The following is a 27,434-nucleotide window of genomic DNA, read 5'->3' as shown; positions in this document are numbered from 1 at the left end:
CTATTGAATTTAATGTGTTAATTATTGTGCATAAAACTATGTAAAACCAAATGCCAAAATGTTTTTAATAGAGATATACATAATTAAGAAATTGGCACATACATCATCATACATGTCATAATATGGAAAATCAGGACTAAAGATACATGAAGAAATAATAATAATATAAGCGATTAGTCATAATAGACCCGATATAGTTTTACATGACAAAATTAAAAAAATTAACTTATATCATTGATGTCGCTATACCAAATTCCTGTAATATTCAAAAATCTGTTAGCGAAAAAATAAGAAAATCCACAGATTTAGGAAATGAAATAAAAAGAATTTGGCATTCTCAGACTATAAAAATATTACCATTCGTTATTTCGGCTACTGGCATTATACCTAGCTCTCTAATTAAAAATTTAGGCGTATTAGATCTTTCAAAAAAATTATATATAAAGATGCAAAAGTCGGTCATTTTGAATACATGTAGGATAACAAAAGATTTTTTAAATATTTATGTTGAGGGATCAGTGGGATTTATAGGCCCTGTTAGAAGTTCTACCGAGCCGAACCCTCTGATATGAAAATATCTGGAGTCGGTGAATTATTTTCCCATTTGATCTTTTGTGAGTTGACGTGTTGTTCTTGTATTATTTTGTATTTATTTTACTTATATAATGCACTTACATAGTGTTGATTGACTAGCTGATCATTTCTGGAAAAGTGAGTGGAAGGGTTTAGTTTTTCCTATGGGGAAGATTTAACCCGGACAACAAAATCGGAAGCATAAAAAAAAGAAATGTCAGGCTTTCTGTAAAAATATTAAAATACATACAATTAAATTAAATGTTACCTTGTATATATTCGTTTATATTCTAATTAAATAAATAATACTAAAAAATAGTGCCATCTGGTAACTGAAATTCATAACTTTTATAACGAAGATTTACATTACCGCCATCTTACTGTTTTCAGGCAAACGTTTTTAAAATAAATTCTAGTTAGAAAAAATATTGTTTTGGAAATGAACAACAGAGTTCGTGTGTGTCGAAAATAGATGATTTTGTCAGGTATACAATCACTCTTAAATGTTACAGTTTTGCAGACAACTCAATTGTGGATGATGATACCCATGAATGAATGTGACTTATGTTATCTGCAAAAAGATAGAGATTCTGAATAACCATTTTCTGATATCAGAAATGGACATAATGAATACGCTAGGTAGATATGCATAAGGCATTGGGTAATTACCATGTAAAAATTCATTTTTCGGAGTTTTACCGCAACGGCTGTCTTTCAGAATCAAATTTACCAAATATTATGATTTATTTTCGCAAAAATAGAATTACAATACAAAAATTAATTTCGAATAAAAAAAAAACATTTTTTGTGAAAAATTTTTTGAGGATGTTTTTTTGGCAAAAATTGAATCGGAGCTCAAATTATCAGGGTTCTACTGTACAGTGAAAACAGTTTGTTTGAATATAATTTTTATGAAAATTGATTTTAACACTGCCATAGAAATTTTTGGTATTATGTATTATGATATGTATACACATAACCGACACCAAAAGTCTTTTTCTGGAAAAAAAGTAATTCACCGTAGTAACAGAAAAGCATAGTAGAAAATCAACCGTATTAAATTCTATACATAATAATAAATAACATTCAAGCAATGCAATTCACTTAGTACATACTATGGTACCATAAAATCTTCATTGGTCCTCTTGTGCAGCCAAAAACACCTTTTGGCAGGTCATTGTGAATGAACCTACAAATAAAATGAGTATTCATTACGTAAATATATACATTATGCTAAAGTTCCATTATTCACGTTATGTTAATTCAGTGGTTCACTTATTCCCGATGGAACACTGACACCGAGTTGTATAGCTAAATAAGTTTCATCTTTTTCAGTTCTTTTATATTGTCAGTTAATATTGTGGGTGACCATTGAATGATGCTTGAGTTCCACTTCTTACTTTTCCACACAGGAGGCGCTGAGGAAAATAATTTCCCTCAGGGCCTAGGTGATCTTTACAAATATCAATTGTGTACAAGTTTTTGGCACACGTTTGGCGTATTCTGATTCGCCACAGTTCGCCATTCGCTAGTTTCTCGGAACATCTTCCATTGATATACCAGTAGAACAAGGACAGTATTCCTACCTGACATCTGTTTTCTAAAGATTTAAAAATAAGAAAGAAGTTAAGATAGGAGAATGTATCAAACGGACCGCCCGTTTCTGCAATGTCGAGGGTTTTTTCAGGTATTTTGGGGCTCCAGACTAGAGGTGGCAGCCAACTTCAGAGGACTAGAGGTAAGACCAACTTCTGGGAGGCAAACTTCACTCTGGCTTCGATGGAGGTATGGGGATAACTGAGATGGTTACTTAGAGTTACACCAAACATATCAATGGAAGATCTGTCGAGAAGATTGCTTCTGTTGAAGGAGTTGATAGTAACTTTTTAATCTGTCAGAGCGCATAAGCATTGCGACTGATGCAAACTGTCTAGTCGGAGAAACCAACATTATGCAAAGTCTACTGTTTACAGAACTCCTAGTCTGTTAGCAATGCCACAACATTAGCATAGTTACATAAATTTAAAGACTAATCAATATGTCAGCTACATTATTGTCTGACTAATAATAAATCGAAAATAACACAAACAAGTGTAAAAATACTTACGTGAGATTCTTGAAAGCCATTGCGGCTGCTTCTTCACACACAGGTAATAGACGGGGGCGCCAGACAGAGTGATGAGTACTCCTGCCCCCACCTCCATGGGGGCTTCCACGCTGGGAACCACCAGGAGAGCCAGACATGCCGTCACAAAGATAATGGGCACTATCAGGGGAACCTGGAAGTAAGTTTTATGTATTTGAAATATATTGGAAAAATATATATAGGTACATACATTAAATGCTCATTTGCAAGCACGGATAATTAACCAAAGTAAGTATTTTGTTTAGTGGGTGCATTCCAGGTAAGTAAATTATTTATTTCGTAATCATACAGCAATACCAAATCTCATCGTTGATTTCTTATATGTACCATCAAATTAGAACTGTATAACAACAAATTGTTGTTCCTTCTCCGTAAACTAGAATTCTGCAAGTTGTCTCTAAGAAAACTTTTGTTTTTCATTAACTTTTAACTTTTTTTAGGTTAAAACATTTTTAAAAAAAACCCAACCTTAATAGGCCTTGGCAGTTCAGGCCTCTTGTAACGCAGCCAGAGCACGGCAGCCGCACTCAGCGTGGTGAAGAACGTCTCCACGATAGTGCAGTAAGTGATTAGTTTGTAGATATCTCCACTTATGAGCATGACTAGGGACATCAACATCTGAAAGTAGAATGACAGTTTAGAGAATTTTGATACTGATTTTTAACAGTTTTTTTTAATATGTTTATTCAAAAAAATAATTTACAATGTACACAATAATCATATCACATAATGCTAATGATGAACATAAGATAAGATTACAAAAAAGAAATAAAAATCGCCAAAAATGATCCTAAAAAAATTTGGGAAATTGTAAGAAATATTACTTATTCCACTCTGAAGAAAGATTCACATATCAAAGAACTATTAATAAACGGAGACAAAGTCTTAACAAACAATGAACCTAATAAAATAGCTAATTTTATTAACACACAATTCTCAAAAGTTGGCTCTACCTTAGCGGAAAAAAATCTTAAAAAAAACTGTACATCAGAAGACTCTTTATCCAAACTTTGCTCTTCCATACGACCAAATCACTCGTTTAATGCTTATCAAGTAAATACAAAGGGAATCTCGGATCTTATTAAATCTCTCAAACCAAATTGCGCGATGGGACCGGATAACATTTCCAATCAAATACTGATAAATCTACGAGAATACATACTTATACCGCTTCAACACATTTTCAACCAAAGTTTTAGGCTCGGAATTGTCCCTGATCACTTAAAAATAGGATGTATTACTCCAATACATAAATCGGGAGACAAAACTCTGATATTAAATTACAGACCAATCACTTTGCTAAACTCACTATCTAAAATTCTAGAAAAAGCTATGAAAAAATATTACTTGCGTACCTTGAAAAACACAACCTGCTCTCAAGCCGTCAATTTGGATTTCGTGCCAAAATGGGTACAGAAGATGCTTTATCAGAATTAACCAACTACATAGTGAAAAGCATAGATGGCGGATCAAAGGTGATTGGGGTGTTCTTAGACCTAGCAAAAGCTTTCGACACCATTTCGCATAACTTACTACAGTAGAACCTCGTTAATTCGAAATCCAGCGGACATCAAAAATCAAATTTCGAATTAACGAATTCCCACGTAATTCGAAATTTTATGAAAAAAAAAAAAAAAAAAATAAGCCGAAAATCGATTTTCTCGGCCGCCTCTACAAATCCGGGTGGTATTTTAGTTGTAAATTCGTATTAATACCAATTATTTCTTTATTTTCGCGGTCGATTACCGTAGCGGCCGGCCCTTTAAATTTAGATATTCGCAATAAATTCGTAAAAATGCTATGTATTTACGCGTAAATCGAGATTTTGCTGCGGATTTCGGTCGCGGCTTACCCTTTAAATTGAGATATTCGTAAAAATACGATATATTTCCGCGTAAATCGAGATTTCGCGGTAATTTACCGTCGCGGCCGGCCCTTTATTTCAAATATCTGAATTTGAATTCGTAAAAATACGATATATTTCCGCGTAAAACGAGATCGCGGCCGTATTCCGTCGCGGCCGGCTCTTCAAATTCAGATATTCGAAATAAATTCGTAAAAATATGATATATTTCCGCGTAAATCGAATTTTGTCGGCAGTTTTTCGTCGCGGCCGGCCTTTAAGTTCAGCTATTTGAAGTAAATTCGTAAAAATATATCATATTTCGGCATGGATCGAAATTTTTCGGCCGATTTCCGTCGCGCCGTATTTTTTCAACTCGGATATTTGAAGTAAAGTTAGTAAAAATACGATATATTTCCGTGTAAATTGAAATTTCGCGCCGGATTTCCGTCGCGGTGATGAAATACGATATATTTACGCGTAAATCGAAATTACGCGGCCGAGTTTCGTCGCGGCCGACCCTTTAAATTCAGATATTTGGCGTAAACTCGTAAAACTACGACAAATATCCGCGTAAAATGTATTTTCTCGGCCATTTAAACTCGGATATTCGAAATAAATTTGAAAAAATATGACATTCCAGTGTAAATCGATTCAGATTTACAAAATAATAATACTAATTAGGACGATGTATAACCACGTAAAAATACATTTTTCGGCGTTTTACTGCCACGGCTGACTTTTAGATTCAGATTTACGAAGTATTATGATTTATTTTCGCTAAAATCAAATTTTTTCGAATTACACGAACAAATTTTCGTGCGCGGACAAAAATAAATTTCGAATTACGAATTAACGAATTTCGAATTGAAAAAAATTTTGTATGAAAAAATTTTTCAGCGGAAATTTTTTTTGCGAAAATTTCGAATTACGCGTTTTTTCGAATTATCGGGGTTCGAATTAACGGGGTTCTACTGTACAACAAAAACTCAAAAATATCGGTATAACTGGTCAACCGCTAAAATGGTTTGTCAGCTACATTGAAAAGAGACAGCAAATAGTAAAAATAAATAAATACAGCAGTGACAAAGCAGATATCAGGTATGGAGTACCGCAAGGCAGCGTTTTGGGTCCCATACTATTCCTCATATATATATAAATAGTCTAACTGAGATAAACCTAGGAAAAATTGAGTACAAAGTAATCAGTTATGCAGACGACACTGCAATTTTGTTCAAGGCACAATCATGGGAAAAGGTATTCAAAAACACAGAAACAGGGATGACTGTAGTAAATAAATGGCTACAAAATAATCTACTAACACTGAACATTTCAAAAACAAAATATCTAACTTTTAGCAAAACAAAGGCTGGTCAACCACATAGCCAAACACAACTACATCTTAACCTCTGCACCAATATTTCGTCAAATAACACATGCTGTACTTGTGACAAAATTGTGTATGCAGACAATATTAAATATCTAGGTTTAACTGTTGACCATAAACTAAAATGGGATCTCCATATTAATATATTATCAAAAAAAATACGAAAATTATCATACATCTTCAAAACAATACGAAACATCATGTCATTAAATCAACTAAAAAATATATATTACGCACTCTGTCAAAGTATTTTAACATATGGAATATCAGTTTGGGGAGGAGCAGCAGATACTTACCTCAATTCTCTTAAAATAAATCACAAAACAATAATTAGAATTATGTTTAAAAAAACCTTACCAACATCCGACGGAACAGCTAATGATCAAAAACAAATTACTAGACGTAAATAAACTATTCATAAGGAAGATCATTTACAAAAACTGTATCAAAACTTCACATCTCCACATACCTCACTCGCAAAACACAAGAGCAAAAATTAATAAGCACTTTCAAGTTCCCCATACCAAATCAACTTTTGCAAAAAAACACGAATCTTACCTAGCACCACACATTTTCAATACCTTCCTAACACAAACAAAAACTTACGTCACCCCAAATAATTTGAATTGGCTGTTCAAAAGATTTGTATTATGGCTGAATGAAAAGGAAAGAACAGATATTCAAAATATTCTAAATAAATAACATTTCATACAATTTCTCACAAAATTATATAAATTTCTCACGAAATTATATAATATTCAAATAAAACAAATGCGAGAAACTGCAATTTTGCAATACTAATTATCATGTAACCGCTATATCTATACAGTAGAACCTCGTTAATTCGAAATCCAGCGGACATAAAAATCAAATTTCGAATTAACGAATTCCCACGTAATTCGAAATTTTATGAAAAAAAAAAAAAAAAAAAAAACGCCGAAAATCGATTTTCTCGGCCGCCTCTTCAAATCCGGGTGGTATTTTATTTGTAAATTCGTATTAATACCAATTATTTCTTTATTTTCGTGGTCGATTACCGTAGCGGCCGGCCCTTTAAATTCAGATATTCGCAATAAATTCGTAAAACTGCTATATATTTACGCGTAAATCGAGATTTTGCTGCGGATTTCGGTCGCGGCCTACCCTTTAAATTGAGATATTTGTAAAAATACGATATATTTCCGCGTAAATCGAGATTTCGCGGTAATTTTCTGTCGCGGCCGGCCCTTTATTTCAAATATCTGAATTTGAATTCGTAAAAATACGATATATTTCCGCGTAAAACGAGAATTCGCGGCCGTATTCCGTCGCGACCGGCTCTTCAAATACAGATATTCGAAATAAATTCGTAAAAATATGATATATTTCCGCGTAAATCGAATTTTGTCGGCAATTTTTCGTCGCGGCCGGCCTTTTAAGTTCAGATATTTGAAGTAAATTCGTAAAAATATGTCATATTTCGGCATGGATCAAAATTTTTCGGCCGATTTCCGTCGCGCCGTATTTTTTCAACTCGAATATTCGAAGTAAAGTTAGTAAAAATAAGATATATTTCCGCGTAAATTGAAATTTCGCGTCCGATTTCCGTCGCGGTGATGAAATACGATATATTTACGCGTAAATCGAAATTACGCGGCCGAGTTTCGTCTCGGCCGACTCGGATATTTAAAATTAAACTCGGATATTCGAAATAAATTTGAAAAAATACGACATTCCAGTATAAATCGATTGAGATTTACAAAATAATAATACTAATTAGGACGATGTATAACCACGTAAAAATACATTTTTCGGCGTTTTACCGCCACGGCTGACTTTTAGATTCAGATTTACGAAATATTATGATTTATTTTCGCAAAAATCAAATTTTTTCGAATTACACGAACAAATTTTCGTGCGCGGACAAAAATAAATTTCGAATTACGAATTAACGAATTTCGAATTAAAAAAAAAATTGTATGAAAAAAATTTTCAGCGGAAATTTTTTTTGCGAAAATTTCGAATTACGCGTTTTTTCGAATTATCGGGGTTCGAATTAACGGGGTTCTACTGTATTCAATTGTCACAAAATTTAATTTACTTTTATCTATGTTACATAGGCAATCTTCTCATGGAATGTAACTAATAAAAAAAATATAAAAAAAATAAAAATAAAAATAAAAAAAAGTATGTATGTAAATATTTAATATACCACCACATAATTGTATCTTTTTGTCTTTTTACATACATATATATATATTTTTTTAAATACATACATTTCTTTTGGAACAAATATAATATGTGATTTACCCGCCTCGGAACAGACTTTGTTTAGTGAGGCGGGTAAAAGAAAAGAAAACAATGTAAACAACCATGAAATTAAATAAACGCCCGGGTTGCCGGCACTGAAACTGAACTGAAAAGATGTACCATCATAATAAGGCTAGGTTTGTGTAGAGGGAGATGTTATTATGTTATTTCTTTATTTATAGGTTCCCTGATGTTCCATCCAAATGAAAATTCAACACACATTTAAAAAGTGATCATAGAATCGGTAAAAGTGGTGAAACAAAAACTAGGTTTAATAGTTACTTGTGTAACCTATTTAACCAAATTTTTGTTTCATCACTTTTTCAAGAAGTCACTAAGCATGGTTCGATTTTGGGCATCTATTTTATTAATTATATTTTTCTTTTATTTATCTTAATAACAAATATTGTAATGTATTTTGCTAATAAATTATATATGTGTATGTACATAGCTACAATAGAAATCATAGTTGTTGAACAGGAAACAAAATAAGTCAAACGCAAAGGCAAGGAACTCGCATTAATTTTTTTTTTCAGTCCTTTGAAAAGTGGCAATGAAACTGAGATTTTCTCACATACATTTTTTTCAATCCCTTGAAAACCTTATAAAAGCCCAGCTACACTACTCGCGAAATCGATCGAAGTTGACCGAATACGATAGTGTGGGCACGAACTTCACTTCGCTTCGGGCAACTTCGCTTCGCTTCGCCCGACTTCCGATTGTTGTCGGTAAATGCGCCCGAGTCAAAGGACTCGAAGCGTTACTCGCGAAGTTGCACGAGTGTGTGGGCACGCACTTCGAACTTCGGCTAACTTCGTCGAGGACTTTGTCGAAGCGTCGAAGCGAGTAGTGTAGCTGACACTTAAGATAGATACATGTATCGGATTACAAATAGAATTATGTGGTAATTTTACCAGGAAAACAAGAGACGGCAGTGGGCTCAGACACTTGATGTTGAGGTGACTCAGCAGGGTGGGCATGTGGCCATTCCTGGCTCCGGCGAAGCACATGCGTGACGAGGTCATGATGTGCACACTGAGGCCGCCCAGTGCCGCAATGGCCACCAGAGTGGGCATGGCCCAGGACATCCAGCCTAGCGCCTTCTCTGCAAACATCTGCAAAATACAAAGCACATTTAATATAGGTTTCTACTTTTCAGTTCCGAAAACCATGACATATAAATCACTAAGTTTTCCACCAGGTAATAAGTTTTAAGTGATTTCCATTATCCAGTAAGAAGGCATAACCAGTGGTGGTTTTCTCTAAAGAGCGTTTGTGCAGGGAACTCCTATAAAAAAATAAGATATCAAATGAAAAATACACTTTGTAAAACACCACTTTTATTTTGAATTAATATTAACAGCCAACCAGGTTTCGCTTAGCTCAAGCTTCATCAGGGCTTATTATATCAACTGTTGATATAATAAGCCCTGATGAAGCTTGAGCTAAGCGAAACCTGGTTGGCTGTTAATATTAATTCAAAATAAAAGTGGTGTTTTACAAAGTGTATTTTTCATTTGATATATAATGTCACATCACAAAGTGTTTGCTTCCTTCGATAAAAAAAAATAAGAAATTATGACAGTCTCATGTTATAATTTCACCATACTTTAATCAGCGCTCCATTTAAATTACATGCTAAAAAATCCACTCCTCCGAATAACGTGAGCATATTTAGGTTCTACTTTGTTTTTCTACATTTGCAGTCCAGTGAAATAATGACTAACTGGAGGTGCAATGTGTAGAGCTGGTTTTAGAAGTTTTTAACGTGTTTCGTTATTGTCCATGAAAATTTTAAAGCAAAAAAGTTGATAGAGTAGAAGCGTGTTTACTATTTCAAATATAATTAACAATATTATATTTGGTTTGAGATATTTATTGAATTTTACTCGTCCTATGGACTAATAAAGTGGAGATGGTTTACCACAGTTCCTGTGAGCACTAAAGCCATGGCCCCATTGAGTTATCGCCCATTTTTCCTCATTTCCTTCAACAGTAACACGGTCTCTGTGATAAAGTTCACCAGGGTTGTCATTGGATATTTGGTTACGTCTCCTGGTTCTAAAATTTGTCTTCCATTTGTCTTGCCTTGTTCCAATGAGGGCGGAATCATGAGTACACTGGCAATAAACGTTGACTCTAAAATCACTATTTTAATTTTGAACCAACTTTAATCAAATTAAATTGCAGTTTGTGTTGACATAAAAATATGATATCATGTTGTGTATTCATTTAAGAATATTTTTTCATTTGTGTCTGTTTGGTTTTTAATTACGAATAGTCATTTTTCAAGTTTATTTTAAAAATAGTAGCTATTAGTATATTTTGCCAGATGTTTACATTCTGGCAAAAAACACTAAATGCTTTTTGTCCGTTTCAAATTGACTGCTTCACTTTCTTTTCAATACATTACACATTTTCATCACAATTGCTATAAAAATAAAAGCCAAAAACGTATGTAATATGTATTTAATGTTATGTGACATTTACGCCTACAGTTAAAAACAATAAAGTTAACTCAAAGTTTTCTGCCAGAAATGATAAGTGCACATTCATAGACATAATATAAGGCAAATTGATTTAACATTTTTTGCCAGCACAAAATAAAATTTATTTTTTAAATTAAAAAATTATAATTAACATGACTTAGCGTGAAAATATCTTCATAATACTGAATTATTAAGTAGAAATGTCAAATTTCTGACTTAACGTTTTTTGCCAGTATGCCTGCAATAAGTGAATCATCTATGGGTATTTTCGACTCTCAACAGCTGCATGTGTCTCCTGAGGTGGCAGTGTCGTCCTATCAGTTCCCTTAGTGAATGCACTGCCCATATTGAGTAGTTGCCTGGTTCATCTAGGTTCTGGTCCGTTTATATAGATGAGTACTATGGATTTTCCCATTGCAGGTGCCGTTTCCCATTCCTTTTAGTGTTGGAATTTGAGTCATCTCAAAGTGTCACCTCAGTGTGGCAAGCTGCCATCCTACGATCGGCTCGGATCTCTCAAATAGTGCTTTCGCCCCCTTCCTTGCTATTCCATAAGCCTGCTTGTTACCTTTATGTCCTGATACCCAGATCAGAGTCATTTTATTGATAACAAGTTCTCATAGTCCAAGAATAGAAACACAGTGTTTAATGGTTATATTATTATTATGTAATGAGCAGGCAGCATTCTGCTGATGCGCTCATATCTGATTTCATAACAAGTTTGAGAGTAATTGAATTGTTTTAAGTTTGAACTAAGTCCTTTCTTCTCTCCAAATGTGAATCCAATAGAGCTTTGAATTGATTTATATTTGTTGCATCGATGACATGTTGTGGGAGTTTGTTCCAAGCATCCACTACTCTATTTGCAAGGAAGTGTTTTCTAGGATTAGTGTCCATGAGTGTCCACGGAGATTTATATTTTTATTAGTAGTGAAAATTTCTTGGATGCTAGGGCAACTGTAATGTCCAGATAAAATTTTGAAAGTCTCGATCAAGTCACCCCTTTCTCTTCTTTCTTGTAAGGTTGGTAATCTTAGTTCCTTGAGTCTATCTTCGTTTCATAGATCTTTCAGAGCTCTTGGTATTTTAGTCAAACGTCTCTGTACTCTCTCTAACAGATTTATATCCTTTGCAATATAAATCTGTACTCTCTCTAACAGATTTATATCAATGGCTCGCAGATCTAGATGTCCCCCTCTGACCCCCCACCATACGAAAGAAGAAGAAGAATCAAAAAAAAAAAACCAAAGAAAAAAGTAAGGACTCCATATTTGGAAAGCATATTCCAGGAGAGGTCGCACATATGTTTTATATATTTTTAACATCATGTCCGGTGTTAGGTTATATGTACTGACTTGCTGAGTGGAAATTTTTATATTTGCATAGCATTAGTCCATTAGTCAGTTGGCAAACAAGTCAAATAGATAGTATTCGCCTTGAAACACATTGAAAGTGGACAGAAAGGGGGTATTTAGCTAAGCTAAAGCAGGTTAAGCGAAAACTCGACAGTGGGCACAAGAGAAGGAACTTACCACAGCTATGGCAGGTGACGCTAGAACTCCTTGAGGGCCGAGTACGGCCAGGTAGGCTACATTGGCTAACACGTAGATGGTGGTTACAAGGGGTAGGGAGATGTAGATGGCTCTGGGCAAGTTGACAAAGGGGTTCCGCAATTCTTCTGTCATGAAATTCAAGTAGTTCCTAGAAACAAAGTAAGAAAGCAAAGTTTTTATTTATGTTTATTAAAAATGCTATCGTGTTAACCCGTAATTAACCTGCCGTCGATCACATTAGTTTTTGTAATACCCTCAGGTTGAAAATATCAATATTTCAATTGTATGGTATTTAAATGTGTTTTTTTTGTTATTAATTTAATTTATCATTCAACTAGCTGACGTGTACTGATAAAAAAAGTTTATTTAATAATTTATGCACAAATATGTCAAGTTAGGTTAGGTCAAATATTTGTTTTTTTTAAATGCTTATTAAAAACGGTATAGGTTTATATTGTAGGTAAAAGTTTACCAAAAAAAAATATTGATTGAGCTTTTTCATGTTTTTAAAAAATATTTATTTACAGAAGAAAAAAAATTAATAAATAGAAAATATAAATTTATGATATATAATAAACTATAAAAGGAAATTATATAGGTACATATGGATATAAAAAAATAAAAAAAACACATAGAAACAAATAATTTCATACATATTATAATAACAGTAACTCAAAAAATGACTTAAAATAATAATGTCCTAGATGTGACCGTATCCTTTTCTGATTTTTCTGTTTAAGATTTTCGTTTAGAAATCGCTAATATTGTCTTCAATAATTAAAATAATAAGAACTAAACATCTTTACAATAATTACATACATATTATAATAACAATAACTCAAAAAATGACTTATAATAAGCGCGGCAGTGCATTGCAAACTAAACATCCTTAAGTTGACAAATGTCGACAGACAGCAGACAGTCCGCGTGGGCAAAGTCTACTGAATTACTGCTGTATGAACTCTGAACTCCCATATTGCGGCACATCTCCTCCCCTCACCCTAGGCGACCTAAGCCACAGCCTAATTTTAGTACCTGTAGTCCTAAAATTAGGCTGTGTGTAGTTTTGTAAGTGCGAGAATAAATTGTGTATTGAATATTTGAAAATAGCCTTTTGAATATCGTCATCCACTGATGTGGCCAAATTTAAAAAATAAATGTGCGTACAAGTTTCTTCAAATTCTGTGAAAAATAAATTTGATGAGATTTTTTTTTATATGGTTGGTTTTTCTTAGGATAGGCACAGCTTTTTAGTCTTTATGGACTGCATGCCACTGATATTAGAATTTCTTTCAAATTACCATCATTTAAACATTGCCAAATTAGTATTAATGCATTTTAAACTTACCATCCCGAATAAGAAAATATTCCTGAGTAGAAGGCTAGAGACCATTTACTGACGTCATTGTGGGTGCCTTGCCAACCATCATGGAAATTCTCAGTGCCACCTATTAGAAAGAAATAAAGTTGTAATCATTTGCATATTAAAAGTAACTGCAGAACAGCAGTAACAGCATAAAGGAGGAGCTGTATTCTGAATTTTTGAAGATAATTTTTAAGTTTAAAATGTTTGTCGTAGATGAATAAATCATACTTTTTAATGAGGCATTCAGATAAGAGTTAAAGATTCATCACAGGTGTATCATACGTATCCAAAATATCCAGCATTTTTCAATGAAATTCATATTTACGTAAAAACTGCAAGACACTCAAACCCCGAAACCGCTTGATACCGTGTCACCGACACAATTAAAAATCTTTACATTGCAATTACTCTATCAAATGATATGCTATATGTGATTAATCAAGAGAATTACATAGTGATATAGCAGCAGAACCTGAAACACATCTGAAAATAAGCATCCACCACCTCACTCGGAGCCACCAGTCAACGGAATGACCACCGCTAAGGAACCGACTCAGTATTTACGTTGATCCCCCTCCACTACTCACCAGACGGAATTCCATGATGGCCGACGCCTCCAACCAATCACAGCACAGCATAGTCCATTGATATTTTAATCAAACAATGATAAAAAAGTGACTATTTGTGATAACATCGGACTCAATTTACGGGAAAATGGTCGTAAAAATAACCACGGAATAAATATCAATGTCAAGAAATGATTATATGCTAACATAATAACATGAAAAATCACACCTAAATATATTTATTACTCTTTGGGAAATGTTCAAACCAAAGATATCTAACTTCAAACCCAATATGAAAATTTGTATATTTTATTATAAATAAATAAACGAGACTTGGGGTGATGGTTATGGTAAATTGAACTGACTTGGTTAAAGGTATCACATCAAAATATTACTTTCCTCTCAGCAAACTAACTACGGAGAGGAAAAATACCTAACCAATTTACTCCTCACTAAAGAGGAAAATAACCTCCGAGAGGGGTCGATTTGAATTTGTTCTATAAATAGAGAACCGAATTCCATACAAATTCAGTTCAACAACTACCTCTGAGAGGGAATCCTCTCTAATGAAGAACCATCACCAAAGTCTCAAGAAATATTTTCAAGTGTTTTACTCAATATTAAATTCAGTTTTTTCCAGTAATAAATTCCCTTCGTCAGCTCAGATTTGGAAATAAATTCCTTTCTGAACTTGGCTTCAAACTTTACTCCAAGCTTTCACCACACTCGCCGAGACTGAAACGTTGACAAGTGTACCCAGCCTCCTACGCATATACAGTAATTGTACGGACGGTTAATTGTCTCGTATAACAGGGAAGATTAAGTTGGCCCTTGGCCATTTACACAAGCACACTCAGCACACAAGTCAATCTGAAGTTTGTATAATAAGCATAAACAATGTTGCTTGCATTTTTTGCTAACAGTTGGGGTGCCAAAATGACCAAATTCCACATTTCTTTCCAATCTTTCTATCCAAACGAAAATAAATTTAAAGTATCCACTGTTGAATGAAGACTGAAATTGAATATTACTGTTGTCGTAGCTGAATTTTAGATTTTTTTGCTGGCACCAAGGTAGAAACCATTTGGCCAAATTGCCGGGATACAACTATGAAAAATATTATTTTAACACCAGATTACATACAAGTTAATATGCTAAAAAATTCCTGTTCTGAACGAGGTATATTTACATGTATATTTATATGTATTATAATACCTTTTGCCATCCAAACAATGCCAGCGATTATGATAACTACAAGGGCAGCCACCTTTGTAAACATAAAGACATTCTGTGCTTTAGTTGTCGCTCTTACATCGTATCTATTCATGAATGTGAGGAAACCTGAAACATACACCAAAGGTAATTAATGTAATCAATTAATCTGATTTACCTTAGTGATAGCAACCCACATTTGGGTAGCAATGCTAATGGCCTCGAGTGATAGCAACCTTAATATGGGTAGCAGAAGGTGGAGGATTTTTATGAATTAAAATTAACAACTTTTGAACTTTCCTCAGCTAAAATATGTTTATGGGTAATAGGTAGGGAAATTTCTGGTAAGTTAAATACAGAATTTACGTGTTATTTGGGATTCATTGGCTTTAAACCACAGCAAGCAGTTTATATGTTTCCATATTATTATTTGGAGGGTGATTTTTGGAATGAGCGCGGCTGAATCCCAAATTGAATGCAAAAAAATTGAAATTTCTGGTAAGTTAAATACAGAATTTACGTGTTATTTGGGATTCATTGGCTTTAAACCACAGCAAGCAGTTTATATGTTTCCATATTATTATTTGGAGGGTGATTTTTGGAATGAGCGCGGCTGAATCCCAAATAGAATGCATGGAAATGGCTATCGCTTGAGGAGTTTTTTTTTTTTAAAGACGTTATTGCTCAAGTGGTTAACGGTACATGTTCATTTTATGAAGTTTTTATTATGATCGGTAAGTAACCAACATAAAATTAATTGTGCCTAACCACAAGAAATTATAAAGCTAGGTTGGTATTGCATGCAGTTACAAAAAAATAAAGGTTTCATAAGTTGGTGTGTTTTCTGAAGATTGCATTAATCATATTATCATACTTACATATTGTTACAGCTGCTATCAACCGTTGTGCTAAATCTGGAACATCGCAGGATGGGAACATTGGCTGAAGTACATAACTAGCAAATGTTAGCCCCATGATTGCGTTCGTTGTCGGTCTGAACAAATAAGAAAAAAAATAATCATTTTACCGTTTCCATTAAACAAATATTATTTTTAAGCATGTAATTATAATCGCATTTTGTAAGGTTTTTTAAAGGAATGTATGTTTCTGAAGCAAAAACAAAAAATAAGGTTACCATTTTTTTGAGAATATTGGTAATATTAATTTGTTTTTGGAAACAGTAAATATTACACAATACAATAATACATTCGCAAAATACAATCGCCATGATTTTATGGTACAATCAAATATAATTTCAGCTAATGCTTTAATAAGCAGTGACATGATGTGACGCCTTCTCAGTTATCCAAAAGAAAAGGGTGGCTGGTATGATTGTGTCTAAATAGATATCTTTTCAATGTTGACTTTTGAAAAACTGGAGTACTGTAATGGAGAAATCATTTTAAAGAGAATCTTGCTTGTGTAGTGGTGTACTGTATCATATACACATCATACTGCGGGGTAAGAGTAGATGACGGGCAGGTGTTTCAAACTATTTTTAACCAATTTAATCCATACATGCGCTCTTTAAAATGATTCGCCTTAGTAATTCTTGAAAATCGCAAAAAAATGTATTAGCAAGCCCCTGACATATTTATCGCTTGATTTATGGTGTGAAGACAGTTATTATTAACATGAAAAGAATAATAGTATTGTCAAAATTTAGAGGTTTAATAAATCGCAAGTTTAACTCAGTATTGAAATCATTAACAATCAATTATGTAGTACGAAAATTCATCACCAGAGAAAAACTTTAATGCTTTTTTTTCATGTAAATTTGGACTTATTCAAGAAAATAGACTTATCTCCAGAATATTTTATGATCCTCAATAGTCCATCTTAATGGTATCGAAAGCTCATTAGCAAAGAACCCATTGCACATTTCTTAATCATGCACTGACCTCAGTGGCAGCTCGTCTATAGAGGTCTTTTGGTCAATGACCTGCCAAAATATGCTGCAATAGTATTAATATAAAAAAAGGATTTAACAACCTACCCGATTAATAATTTATTTTTAATATTCGTATGGTAATAGCGAGTTCCAGTGCCATCTAGCGTCCAAATGAGAAGCTACTGCATGTACCTAGCGTGGGTCACATCAAGTTTTGTCCCCAAGCTATCTCCTTTCATTCTCTTTGCTATATGTCTGATGTATGCTTAGTATCATACAAAATTTATTTTAAATGAATTTTCGGACATGACCGTGGTGAGATAGAGATATCTACGACCTAAGATTATTAAGGTATTAGAGGGAGATGTGAAAAAATGTCAGTCATAAGTTTTTTGTGTTTATGGATGATAGCCATCTTGAACTTGAATATTAGTTTTCGAAATTGTTTATCCATTGTTGACGTAATTTGCATGGAATAAATGTGTAATAAATGTCAAATTCTATGGATATCATATAGAAATAAATCACAAACAATTCATTGAATCATGACGAACGTATTCAAATAAAGTAACATTTAGTTTGTGTTACAAGAAAGAAAAATAAAGAGGTTAAAAACAAAAGTTATCTTTATTATCAGTGCATTTGCGGGTGCAATAAAATGAATGTATGGGAACTTTTGCTTTCATCGTTTACTTTTTAAGTCTACTGATAAACAATGGACTGAGTTTGGAGTTAATATAAATTAAAATTAAAACTTTTAATAGGAAAAGATCTTTAAAAAAAAAAAAAAATAATTAGTTACATGTGTAAATAAATAATCTTAAATTAAACAATATTGTACTACCGGCTTCAGAATAGGTGGGTACCGGCAAATTAATTATGTACATTGGCATTCTTATAATATTCATTACGCATTAGCAATATGTATTAACATTAAATATTAATTTTTTTCAATCATCCTTCTACTTCTGGACCCCTAGAGCCGCATCTGACTGACCTCATTAGCAAATTGGTACAATGGAACCATGGAACAATTGCACCAATTGAACCATGATCCAAGGGCAGAGAAACAGCAAATAAATACAGTGTTACATAGATAATACTCACACAAATATGATATTGGCATCCCACAAATATAAAAAGGCGGGGAAGGGGCCGAAGGCTTCGTTGATGTAATGGTAGTCGCCGCCACTGGCCGCCAGAGCAGTTCCTGGAATAATATTATTAAATATAGGCAAGACATACAAACATTACAAGTGTTTTAAACCTCTTGTTTTTAACCTCTGGCACTGCACTTAAATTTGTTAGTCACTGACCATTTTAAGGCTGTGTAAGGATTATTTGATTTACCAAAAATTAGAATACATAACATTCGACAGAAAATCAAATCGATGATCAATGTGTTTTGAATTTTTGGCAATTGGATTGTCCCCGAGGTATGCTGATTCTCAACCTGTTTCAGTTTTTATCAAATCAGCCTTCAAGCATACCAGCACGTCCGTTATGTTTAACAGATGATCACAAGTTGATCAAAAGTTGTAACAGATGGAGAATCGACGTTTAACGGGTACCGTTCAAATATCAAAATGACGCTGATGAACAATTTGATTGTCAGTCAAATGTGATTTAATATATCGTTTCTTGCAATCAACTAATTACTAAATTTTTAACTCAATAAGGTCGATATGCGAATGACTTATGGAATGTTGCGCTATTCTGTTGAAACCAGATCCATTTTTTCAAACAAAAAATCATTAATCGTGATCTGGGTACATAATTTTTGAAGAAATATTTTTTAATAATCACCAGCATGTAACTAGCATCAAACGGTTCATTTTTGTGGATGTAATAGATGTCGGGTCTTCTGGAATGGATGTAATTTGTGTTCTTCTGGAAAAGCAGCATTCCGCTGCTCTTAACTGATTTCACAGTAAGTTTAACAGAAATTGAGTGGATTTAAATTAAAAAATAAGTTAATCCTTTCTTCTCTCCAAATAAGATTTTCAATTTGGGTGTCGGGTTTGGGAACCATTTAATGGATAACCAACACCTCTGCCATATGTCACCCCAAGTGTTTCACTACATTTGGTGATTTAGTAGTGGTACCCGGGTTCATCAGGTGAGGTGCGTTTAGGATGCACCTGCCTACCAGCTACGTGGCGTCCAATATCGGGAGAGGCTGGTTTGGAGAGACCCTTTGACCTCTCCAACTGGTCTCTTGACACATCGCCTTGCACCGCAGTGGGAGGGGTATGTTCTTATGTCCATCACTCTGGTTACACTGATCCCTAGATTCCTACCCAACCCTCATACCATTTACCAACCCAGAACTTCCTCTCCTTCCTTTTCTTAAAAAAGACCCTCCACACAGCATCAAAAGATGACATGGGATCTGAGGGCAATTATTTTCCTCAGAGCCTCCTGTGTGGTGTTGATATAAAAAGAATCCAAACGAGCTTCAAATTGGTTTCTATTAAAAGCATCGACAACATGATGTGAAAGTATGTTCCATGCTACCACTATTCTATTTGCAAGAACGCTCTATATAAACAAAAAAACACCTATTGCATTAAAGCACCTTGTGTTTACGAGCTATAAAATTTATCAAGAATGTAGCCGGTGTTTGCCGAAAAAAGTTCAGTAAATACAAATGAGTGGCAGTTTAAATCTGAAACAATAGGTGTGGTCAGTGTTTACTTCTAATTCCGTCTTAACATTCATTGAATAATTTTATGCATCATATTTGTATTATTCAACATGCTTGATTAACAATGAATGCTGGTCAAGGATTGATCTATGCAAATTGAGACAAACAAATTTTAATTTAAAAGAGCAACTAATAAAATTTTATTACATATAATATACAAAAGACTCTAGAAATGATTTGCCTAATATTAGTGAAAAGAATTTTTACATCCATTAAAAAGAGTTTGATAATTTTCACCCCTAGTAAAACCAAATTGACCTAACTTCAGAAACACCTGCTATCGGTTTATCACACCCTGTAAAACCCGCTCTGGAAATTTCTGCTGGTTCTCAAAATATATTCACAAAAAGTGCTTAAAGTATTTTTTTCTAATACGAAAATAATAATGTACAATTATGTTGATATTTAGCAAAAAAGGTATTATATTCAAAGTGTTCCAAACAGTTTTTCGTTAAACAAATACTCCTACATACTCCTCTTCCAAGCTAATGCTTCTCTGGAAGAGTAGTATTAAATATTGTCATTGTAAATTGTAAACCTTATTACTTATATGTAGGTACTTTTACCTTTAATAAAAAATATAAATATGTATTCTTTTTTATTATTTATTATTTTCTAATACTTTTACAACATAAATACGTAATTTTTATTTTTTTTATTTAACGTACATTATAAAATATAAAAGATAAGTAAGTAATAGGAACTCACTAAGGCACTGTTGTGTGTGGGTAATATAACAAGAAAAATTAGCATATTAGATGATAATTTTTTTTTGTTTTAATATACTATAATTCTAATGTACTTATAAGTAGAGTTAAAAAGTAAGCTAGTTTAAAATACAAAGTTGTGTGAATTTATAAGTGCATTAGAACTAGTAGCCCTCAACCGATATTAGATAAACAACCAATTACGATACATTAATGGATGTTTATTGGTTGTGTAAAATTTTAAACATGTTTATTAGTAAGGCTCTTGATCTACATATAATTATAATGTCTGTGATTTCGAATTTTTTTAGGAAATTTAGCACTCTTAAGTTTACAAAATGGCACTATAAAGATTTGACGAGTATTCTTCCTACCCGAATTATTTATTATGGACGATACGTTTCATGAATCAGCGCAGATATCTTGTCCGTTCCCAACAAAAGAAGCACTCAAGCTGTATAATATAATATGCGATTGAAGAGCTCGGGTTTAAGTGGATAATTTATGTTCTCTCAATCTATACCTGAATTATGTATGTGACTTGGAGAGTTTTCTGCAGCACAATAGTCTAATAAATAGTGGGAAACGTTAAGGAGTAAGGAAAAGAAGAAATTTGAGAAAGCTTATTTCATATATCGATATCTAAGATACCAAATATTTTCTATTAACCACTCGAGTGATGGGTGGGTACATATATTTACCAAATTAATTAATTAATATCATTCCTCAATAATATTAATACAGAAACATATGAACACTGCTTACTGCATTATAAAACCAATGAACCCACCAAAATTTCCCCATTTTTCTCATATTTTTAGGTTCTTTAAATTTGGCACATTATGGCAAGCGATCGCTCAAAAGTTTTTGCAAACTTGCCATAATATGCCAAACATCATTAGAGTGGCTCACATTAATATTTTATCAGATTAAGTCTTAAGGCAAGGCCACGTAGCAAGATGACACTTGAAAGCGGGTGAAATTACACTTGTTACGCAGATGGCGATAAGGTTAAAAATCCCACTAACACCGGACGCCTGTTTTAATTTGGCATAAATTTTAAAATGTTCTAATAGTAGTCTAGGTTTAAAGATCTTAATTTGTCACATTATACAACAAAACAATATCCAAAAAGGAGTTCGAAGTGGGAGATTTTGCATTTCAAAGCATTATTTATATTTCATCTGATGCTTTATTTTTTTCTAGGCTTATAAAAAGACTCATAAAAAATGCTCAGTTAAAGTCGAGATCAAGATGTGTTCTACTCGCAATGTTTAATTGAAGCATCTATAATATTTCTAAGCAATCAAACATTCAAACCAAAAACAAATGATTTTGCATTACATTGCCTTAATGTTATTCTAATTGCTATTTAATTGACAGTAATAAATCTAAGCAAAACATTAATGATTTACAACATTATAATTTGTGATACATTAATAGTTTAAGAGGTCAATTCTGCATCAAGTACACAGAGATAAAATCCGACACTCAGAGATCAATTATTGCCTCAGAGGTTATCCCATTTAAGACTAAGAGATCAGTAAGAGGTTAGGCAGATGCAATTGGATAAATGAATGCATTTTCTGCAGTGAACTAGGACACCAGTGGTAGGACAAGACACAGGTGATTTTAAAATAGAGAAAAAATTACTTTGGGGCCACTTCTTCAAGGCTTTTCTAGTAACTTTCCCCTACAAAGTCACTATACATACCTATATTTTGAATAACATTTCTTACACCTCCATTAGTGCCATCTGGCACATAAGTGATCAAAGACTGTTAAATTAATCAGCACTCATGCAGCCAATTTTTTGCAGAATTAGAGAAACTGAAAACTTGAGAGTAGAATCTTGATTTGCAGAATTTGCCAGCAATATGATATTTAGATAATTATGTATGTATCATTTTTATAATTTAACTTTAAAATAGAATGTAAATTTGGTTAAACCTTTCGAGAGTGTCGCAACAAACCATTTGGGACGCATTGATTGAACTTAACCTCTCTGGCTGATTTGTTCGGTTTTGTGAACAGCTGTTACCCGTAGAGTCAATTTGAATACAGCTATATGGTCTCACAGAAATCATTATGTCCGTCTTATTGTCGTAGTTAGAAATATGATCTAAATGGTGTTAGAAAGAGAAAATACATCGCTTTATATTCAAATCTAGAAGTTAACCACAAAATAATTAAAATGGACATTTTTAATACACCAAAGGTTCCGACAGTAATTTGAGAAAATTTATGAATTTTTAATTAATTATTTTTATATGAAATGCCAAAAAAGTGAGGTGGCAGTAATGTTTATAATACACTTGTCTAGTAAATTAAGTGTTTTTTTTTTCATTATCAGTATTTTAATTTTAATGTTGTCACAAAAACGTAAGGGCAGCCATTTTTAAAACTTTTTTTATGTTTGATTTCTAAATTTTAATCTTTCAAAAATTTTATATTTATTTCCAAAAACAAAATTTGAAAGTATTTCATCACCTTTCAAACATTTTTTAGATTTCAGATAAATTCAGAAATATCGCATTCATTTTGATTTTATTCATAAGCGGAAATGCACACAAATTCTCAGACTTTCTGACAGCATCTTTAAGAAATATAACGGTCAATATGCCAGAGGCCTGAGAGGTTAAACATAATATGATTTCTTGCAAAATATATTTTAAAAAAAGTATAACTAAGTATTCATATATTTAGCATAGAGTGCATAATTTTTTTCATATTGAAGGTGTTCGAAACTGTTCGCAACTTTCTCGAAATCAGAGTGATCCAGAAAAAAATCCAGGGCAGGTTTTGCAACTTCACAACTCAAATAATAATAATACATCATAAAATCACACAATCAAATAAAGAGCAATTCTAGAGGGAAGACATTTAGTATGCAACCCCAGACAAAGTCGGGGAAAGCAACTATATGGAGGCTGTGAGAGGAGAGACTTGTTCTGCATCTCCGGCCCAGTTAGATAAAGGGGAAGAAGATGAGAATAAATCAAATAATGATGTATTCATTAAATACAAACCTAATTCGGCATAACACAGAGCCCCCAGGGTGGCCAGGCCTCCGCAAGCCGTCCACACAATGAGCGCACCCCACACCGACCCGGTCTGCTGCAGCACGCCCTTGGGCGAGATGAAGATGCCGGAGCCAAAGATGATGCCCAGGATGATAGCAACCCCCTCCAGCAGACCCAACTGCTTCTTCATCTTAATCCTGTCGTCACTCATTTTGGCTTATTTCAGCCTGAAAAGAAAAAGTTTTTTTATTAAAAAAAAGGACACACTGATACCTAGATTCCTACCCAACAGTCACACCTCCCCAGAACTTACTCTCCTTACTTTCCTTAAAAAAGACCCTCCACACAGCATCCCAAAATATGACATAGGCCCTGAGGGAAACTATTTTCCTCAGGGCCTCTGGTGTAGGGTTAGTAAAAATGCTCTCCACCGGCTGTGGTTACTCGCCATTTTCCTTTTCCACACTTTGTAAGTAATATTTTTTTATTGGAATAAGTCCCACTCGGGCAGTCGGTCCAATTAAGCAATGAATGTATTGCTTGGCTATCGCTAGAGAAAGAACAATTTCTAATATCGTACACAAAATCACTGAATAGATAATCCCTTGAACCTCTGATGGTAGATCCTTCAAGGATATGAGAGATCTGCAACAATTTGAAAGAAAACTGTGGTGGCCTATTTAAACAACACCCTTTAACTCCGAGGCCTCAGACAGGTAAATCGAATTGATTATCTGTTCAAGAAAAAGTGAATAGTTGTGATCAATTTCACCTAAAGATAAAATTAAGCTTACTTAATTATTATTTCTTCAGTGCTTACAATAAACATTTATAATAATTGTACACCATTGAAATATTTAAATACACTTCTATTACATTCTAAATAATATTACAACTCTGTTGGTTAAAAAACATCTTTGTGGCCTTGGTTTCGTCTTATGTGTTATTAACACCTCTTACCGACTACTACCGCAGTCTGGAAATATACCTTACATCAATGTTCTATGATTTGAACCTATGGAAGCAAGTTAGCAAGCCCAAACTTCCGTGTTTCTGACACACTTATAGGGCTGGTGGAGAACGATATGAGAGGGATATGAGAAGAGGCTACATGTATCTCACATATTTGTATGCGCAAGCATGGTTTGAACTAGCTAAATAATTACACCAAAAGCTCAATGGCCGCCCCTGCAAAACATTGATATGAAATTATAATATACTAATAATTAGTAAAAATAGAATATTAATCTAAATACTTATGTAATATTAAATTTATTATATTCTGACAATAATGTATACAGTTAAAAAAAAGACTGACAACAAATAGGTTTGCAACAGTGATTGGACTAATTATATTATGAATCAATTGTGTCTTGCTTTTGTATTATGTATAATTTTTTTATGAGTTTTTGTAATATTATGTAGGTACTCTGACAGTTGTAACTGGATTGCTCGTATGAAAGTGAGGACACATCTATAAAAAAAAATTATAAATAAATTAACTTATCATATTTAGGCCGACTGTGCTTACTTACTTCTCCAAAAACTGTAAAAAGATTATTCCCTTATACTAGTAGTGAATATTGAATTACCAAAATGAGGACTGAAATACATTATATACAACAATTGAATTGAAAATTAATTTTATTAAATTTGTTTGAATCATTTTCAAAAAGCTCTGCTGTCAAAAAATAATACCAAATTTTATCTCCTTTTCCTAAATATTTTTTTTAATTTGTAAATATTAATCAAGAGTTCATACATCTGAGGCTAGTGGAATTCTAATGAAAATCATTATCCTTTTCTATGCAGCTGTCGCAAATGTGATCCTTCGGCGACTATCTCATAAGAGTATGTATCACATGTGATCCATGAAGATTCACCAAAACACATATTGTGTCAAAATGTGCCACGTGGTGGGATAGATTACATTAGAAAGGCTGGCTTTGAGAATGTTAAAACCCTTTGGTATTTTCACATATCCTTTTAAGGTTACCTATATCAGGAGTCAGATAAATAGAAGAGCATGTATTAAAATAATGTCTGAATGCGAATGAAGCAAGGAGCATGTATGGCGGATATGTATATCATAATAAAATCATCAATATAAATAGTAACAAAGTCCCTATCCCATAAAGTAATATTATTTACATTTGATTTGAAGCCATGACCATTAGAAAGATAGTGACAAAAATGTGTATGTAGGTTTAGATAAAGTGGTACACAATAATTATAATGTTATATGGGTTTTCCATGTTTACTGTTAGCTAGATAAGGAGTAAAAGGTAATGATATTTCTCATTGAGAGGAGAAATTAATAAATATAATAATATTCAAGGGTTTGGTTTATTATTTGTGACTTATTATATTATTAACACAACTACCTATTTGCAGGTAGCCGCATTTCACGATCAATGTTCAGTTACCAGTTAAGTGAAATAAATGTGACAGCGATTTTAAATAAAACAAATGTATGAAAGATTTACAAAGAAATATTATTTTTAAATCTAAAAATAACGAAACGCGCAACAGACAGTTAACCGCGTTAACACCATGTAAAATGAAATATTTATCAAAGTTCTTCATCTAAAAATAGTGGTTGTATAAATATATGCACTTTCAGATGATTGGCAATAACTGAAATTGTGATTTTCATTCAAATAAATGTTAAAGAGAAACGTGAGAAAGTCATGCTTGCAATGTGTATATTTTTAGCCTGATCAAATGGTTATTTGAGGTATTTAGACCGTCATCGGTCGGGCATATAGATATTATTTTAATAAATGTACTAGCAAATGTATTTACCTTTTTCAGTGAGTAATTCACTAAGGAAGTAATTAAATAATTTAAAAGAAAGAAAGGAATCCAAAAGCGCGCGCGTGTGAGCGTTTGATACATTTCCTTTCTGAAGACAGAACCATAGAATCCCTAATTGGGTAGAAACATATTATGTTGTTTGAGAAATGTCGTCAGGTTTAGGTAGTGATGGACATAATTGAAACTTTAAAATAATCGATATATTTTAATGGACTGTGTCGTTTTCTGGGCAGTTCCACAATATTCGTTAGGTGGAAATAGAGCCGGGTCAATCGATTGTTTTACACGAGCCGGGACGCTTGCGACCCATTAGCGTCATGAGCGGGTCTCGAAAACCCGCTCTTTAATCGAGTTTCGGGTCATTCACGACCCGATACCCGATTACCCGTCAATCGGATACTTTCAATTTCGTTTGACTTAGGTAGGTGGTGGTAGTAGGTTGTATTACAAATTTGGAAATAGATAATGCGTAAATATTCCCTAACCTTTCACATTTTATAATCTCATAGCAACATAAACAACAAATACAAACACTACGTGAAAAAATGTCAACGACAGAAAGCTGCAAACATTTCAAATTTCTCGATTTATTATTTTTTTTAAATTTTAAAATTTCCTTATACACGAAAGTACATTAATATTAGAGTTATTTTAATTACATAGTATGGTTTAAAAACATCACTCGCCTCGCTTCATAGACACCAGGCATCCAGATCGCAATAATACATCTTGAGAGTAAATCGCGTCGCAAGAGTAGATCTTCAGATTCGGGTGCTATCTACGTGCTCTCACCTTGCCACCATGGCCCTCGGCTACTGGATAGTGAGAGTAGATCGTGACAGTAGGTCTCGAGTGTTCATATGAG

The 27,434-nt window shown here is 33.4% G+C and overlaps 1 protein-coding gene across 1 annotated transcript; it reads right to left on the bottom strand.

Moving 5' to 3' along the window:
• Positions 1-584: 584 nt before the first annotated feature.
• gb (solute carrier family 7 member genderblind) lies at positions 585-26,656 on the bottom strand. The gene is made up of 11 exons (XM_089649954.1): positions 26,558-26,656; positions 23,759-23,979; positions 18,423-18,525; positions 16,303-16,418; positions 15,428-15,553; positions 13,629-13,728; positions 12,260-12,428; positions 9,153-9,353; positions 3,188-3,337; positions 2,681-2,852; positions 585-1,762 (listed from the first exon to the last, which is right to left on the bottom strand). Exons 2-11 carry the CDS (start codon positions 23,961-23,963, stop codon positions 1,707-1,709), a joined length of 1,398 nt encoding a protein of 465 aa, XP_089506080.1. The 5' UTR covers positions 23,964-23,979; positions 26,558-26,656; the 3' UTR covers positions 585-1,706.
• Positions 26,657-27,434: the final 778 nt, after the last annotated feature.

Source organism: Hesperophylax consimilis, chromosome 31, assembly GCF_061612785.1.
Source record: "Hesperophylax consimilis isolate HC1 chromosome 31, BYU_Hcon_1.0, whole genome shotgun sequence".
NCBI lineage: Eukaryota > Metazoa > Arthropoda > Insecta > Trichoptera > Limnephilidae > Hesperophylax > Hesperophylax consimilis.
This window is presented reverse-complemented; position numbering and strand designations above follow the sequence as displayed.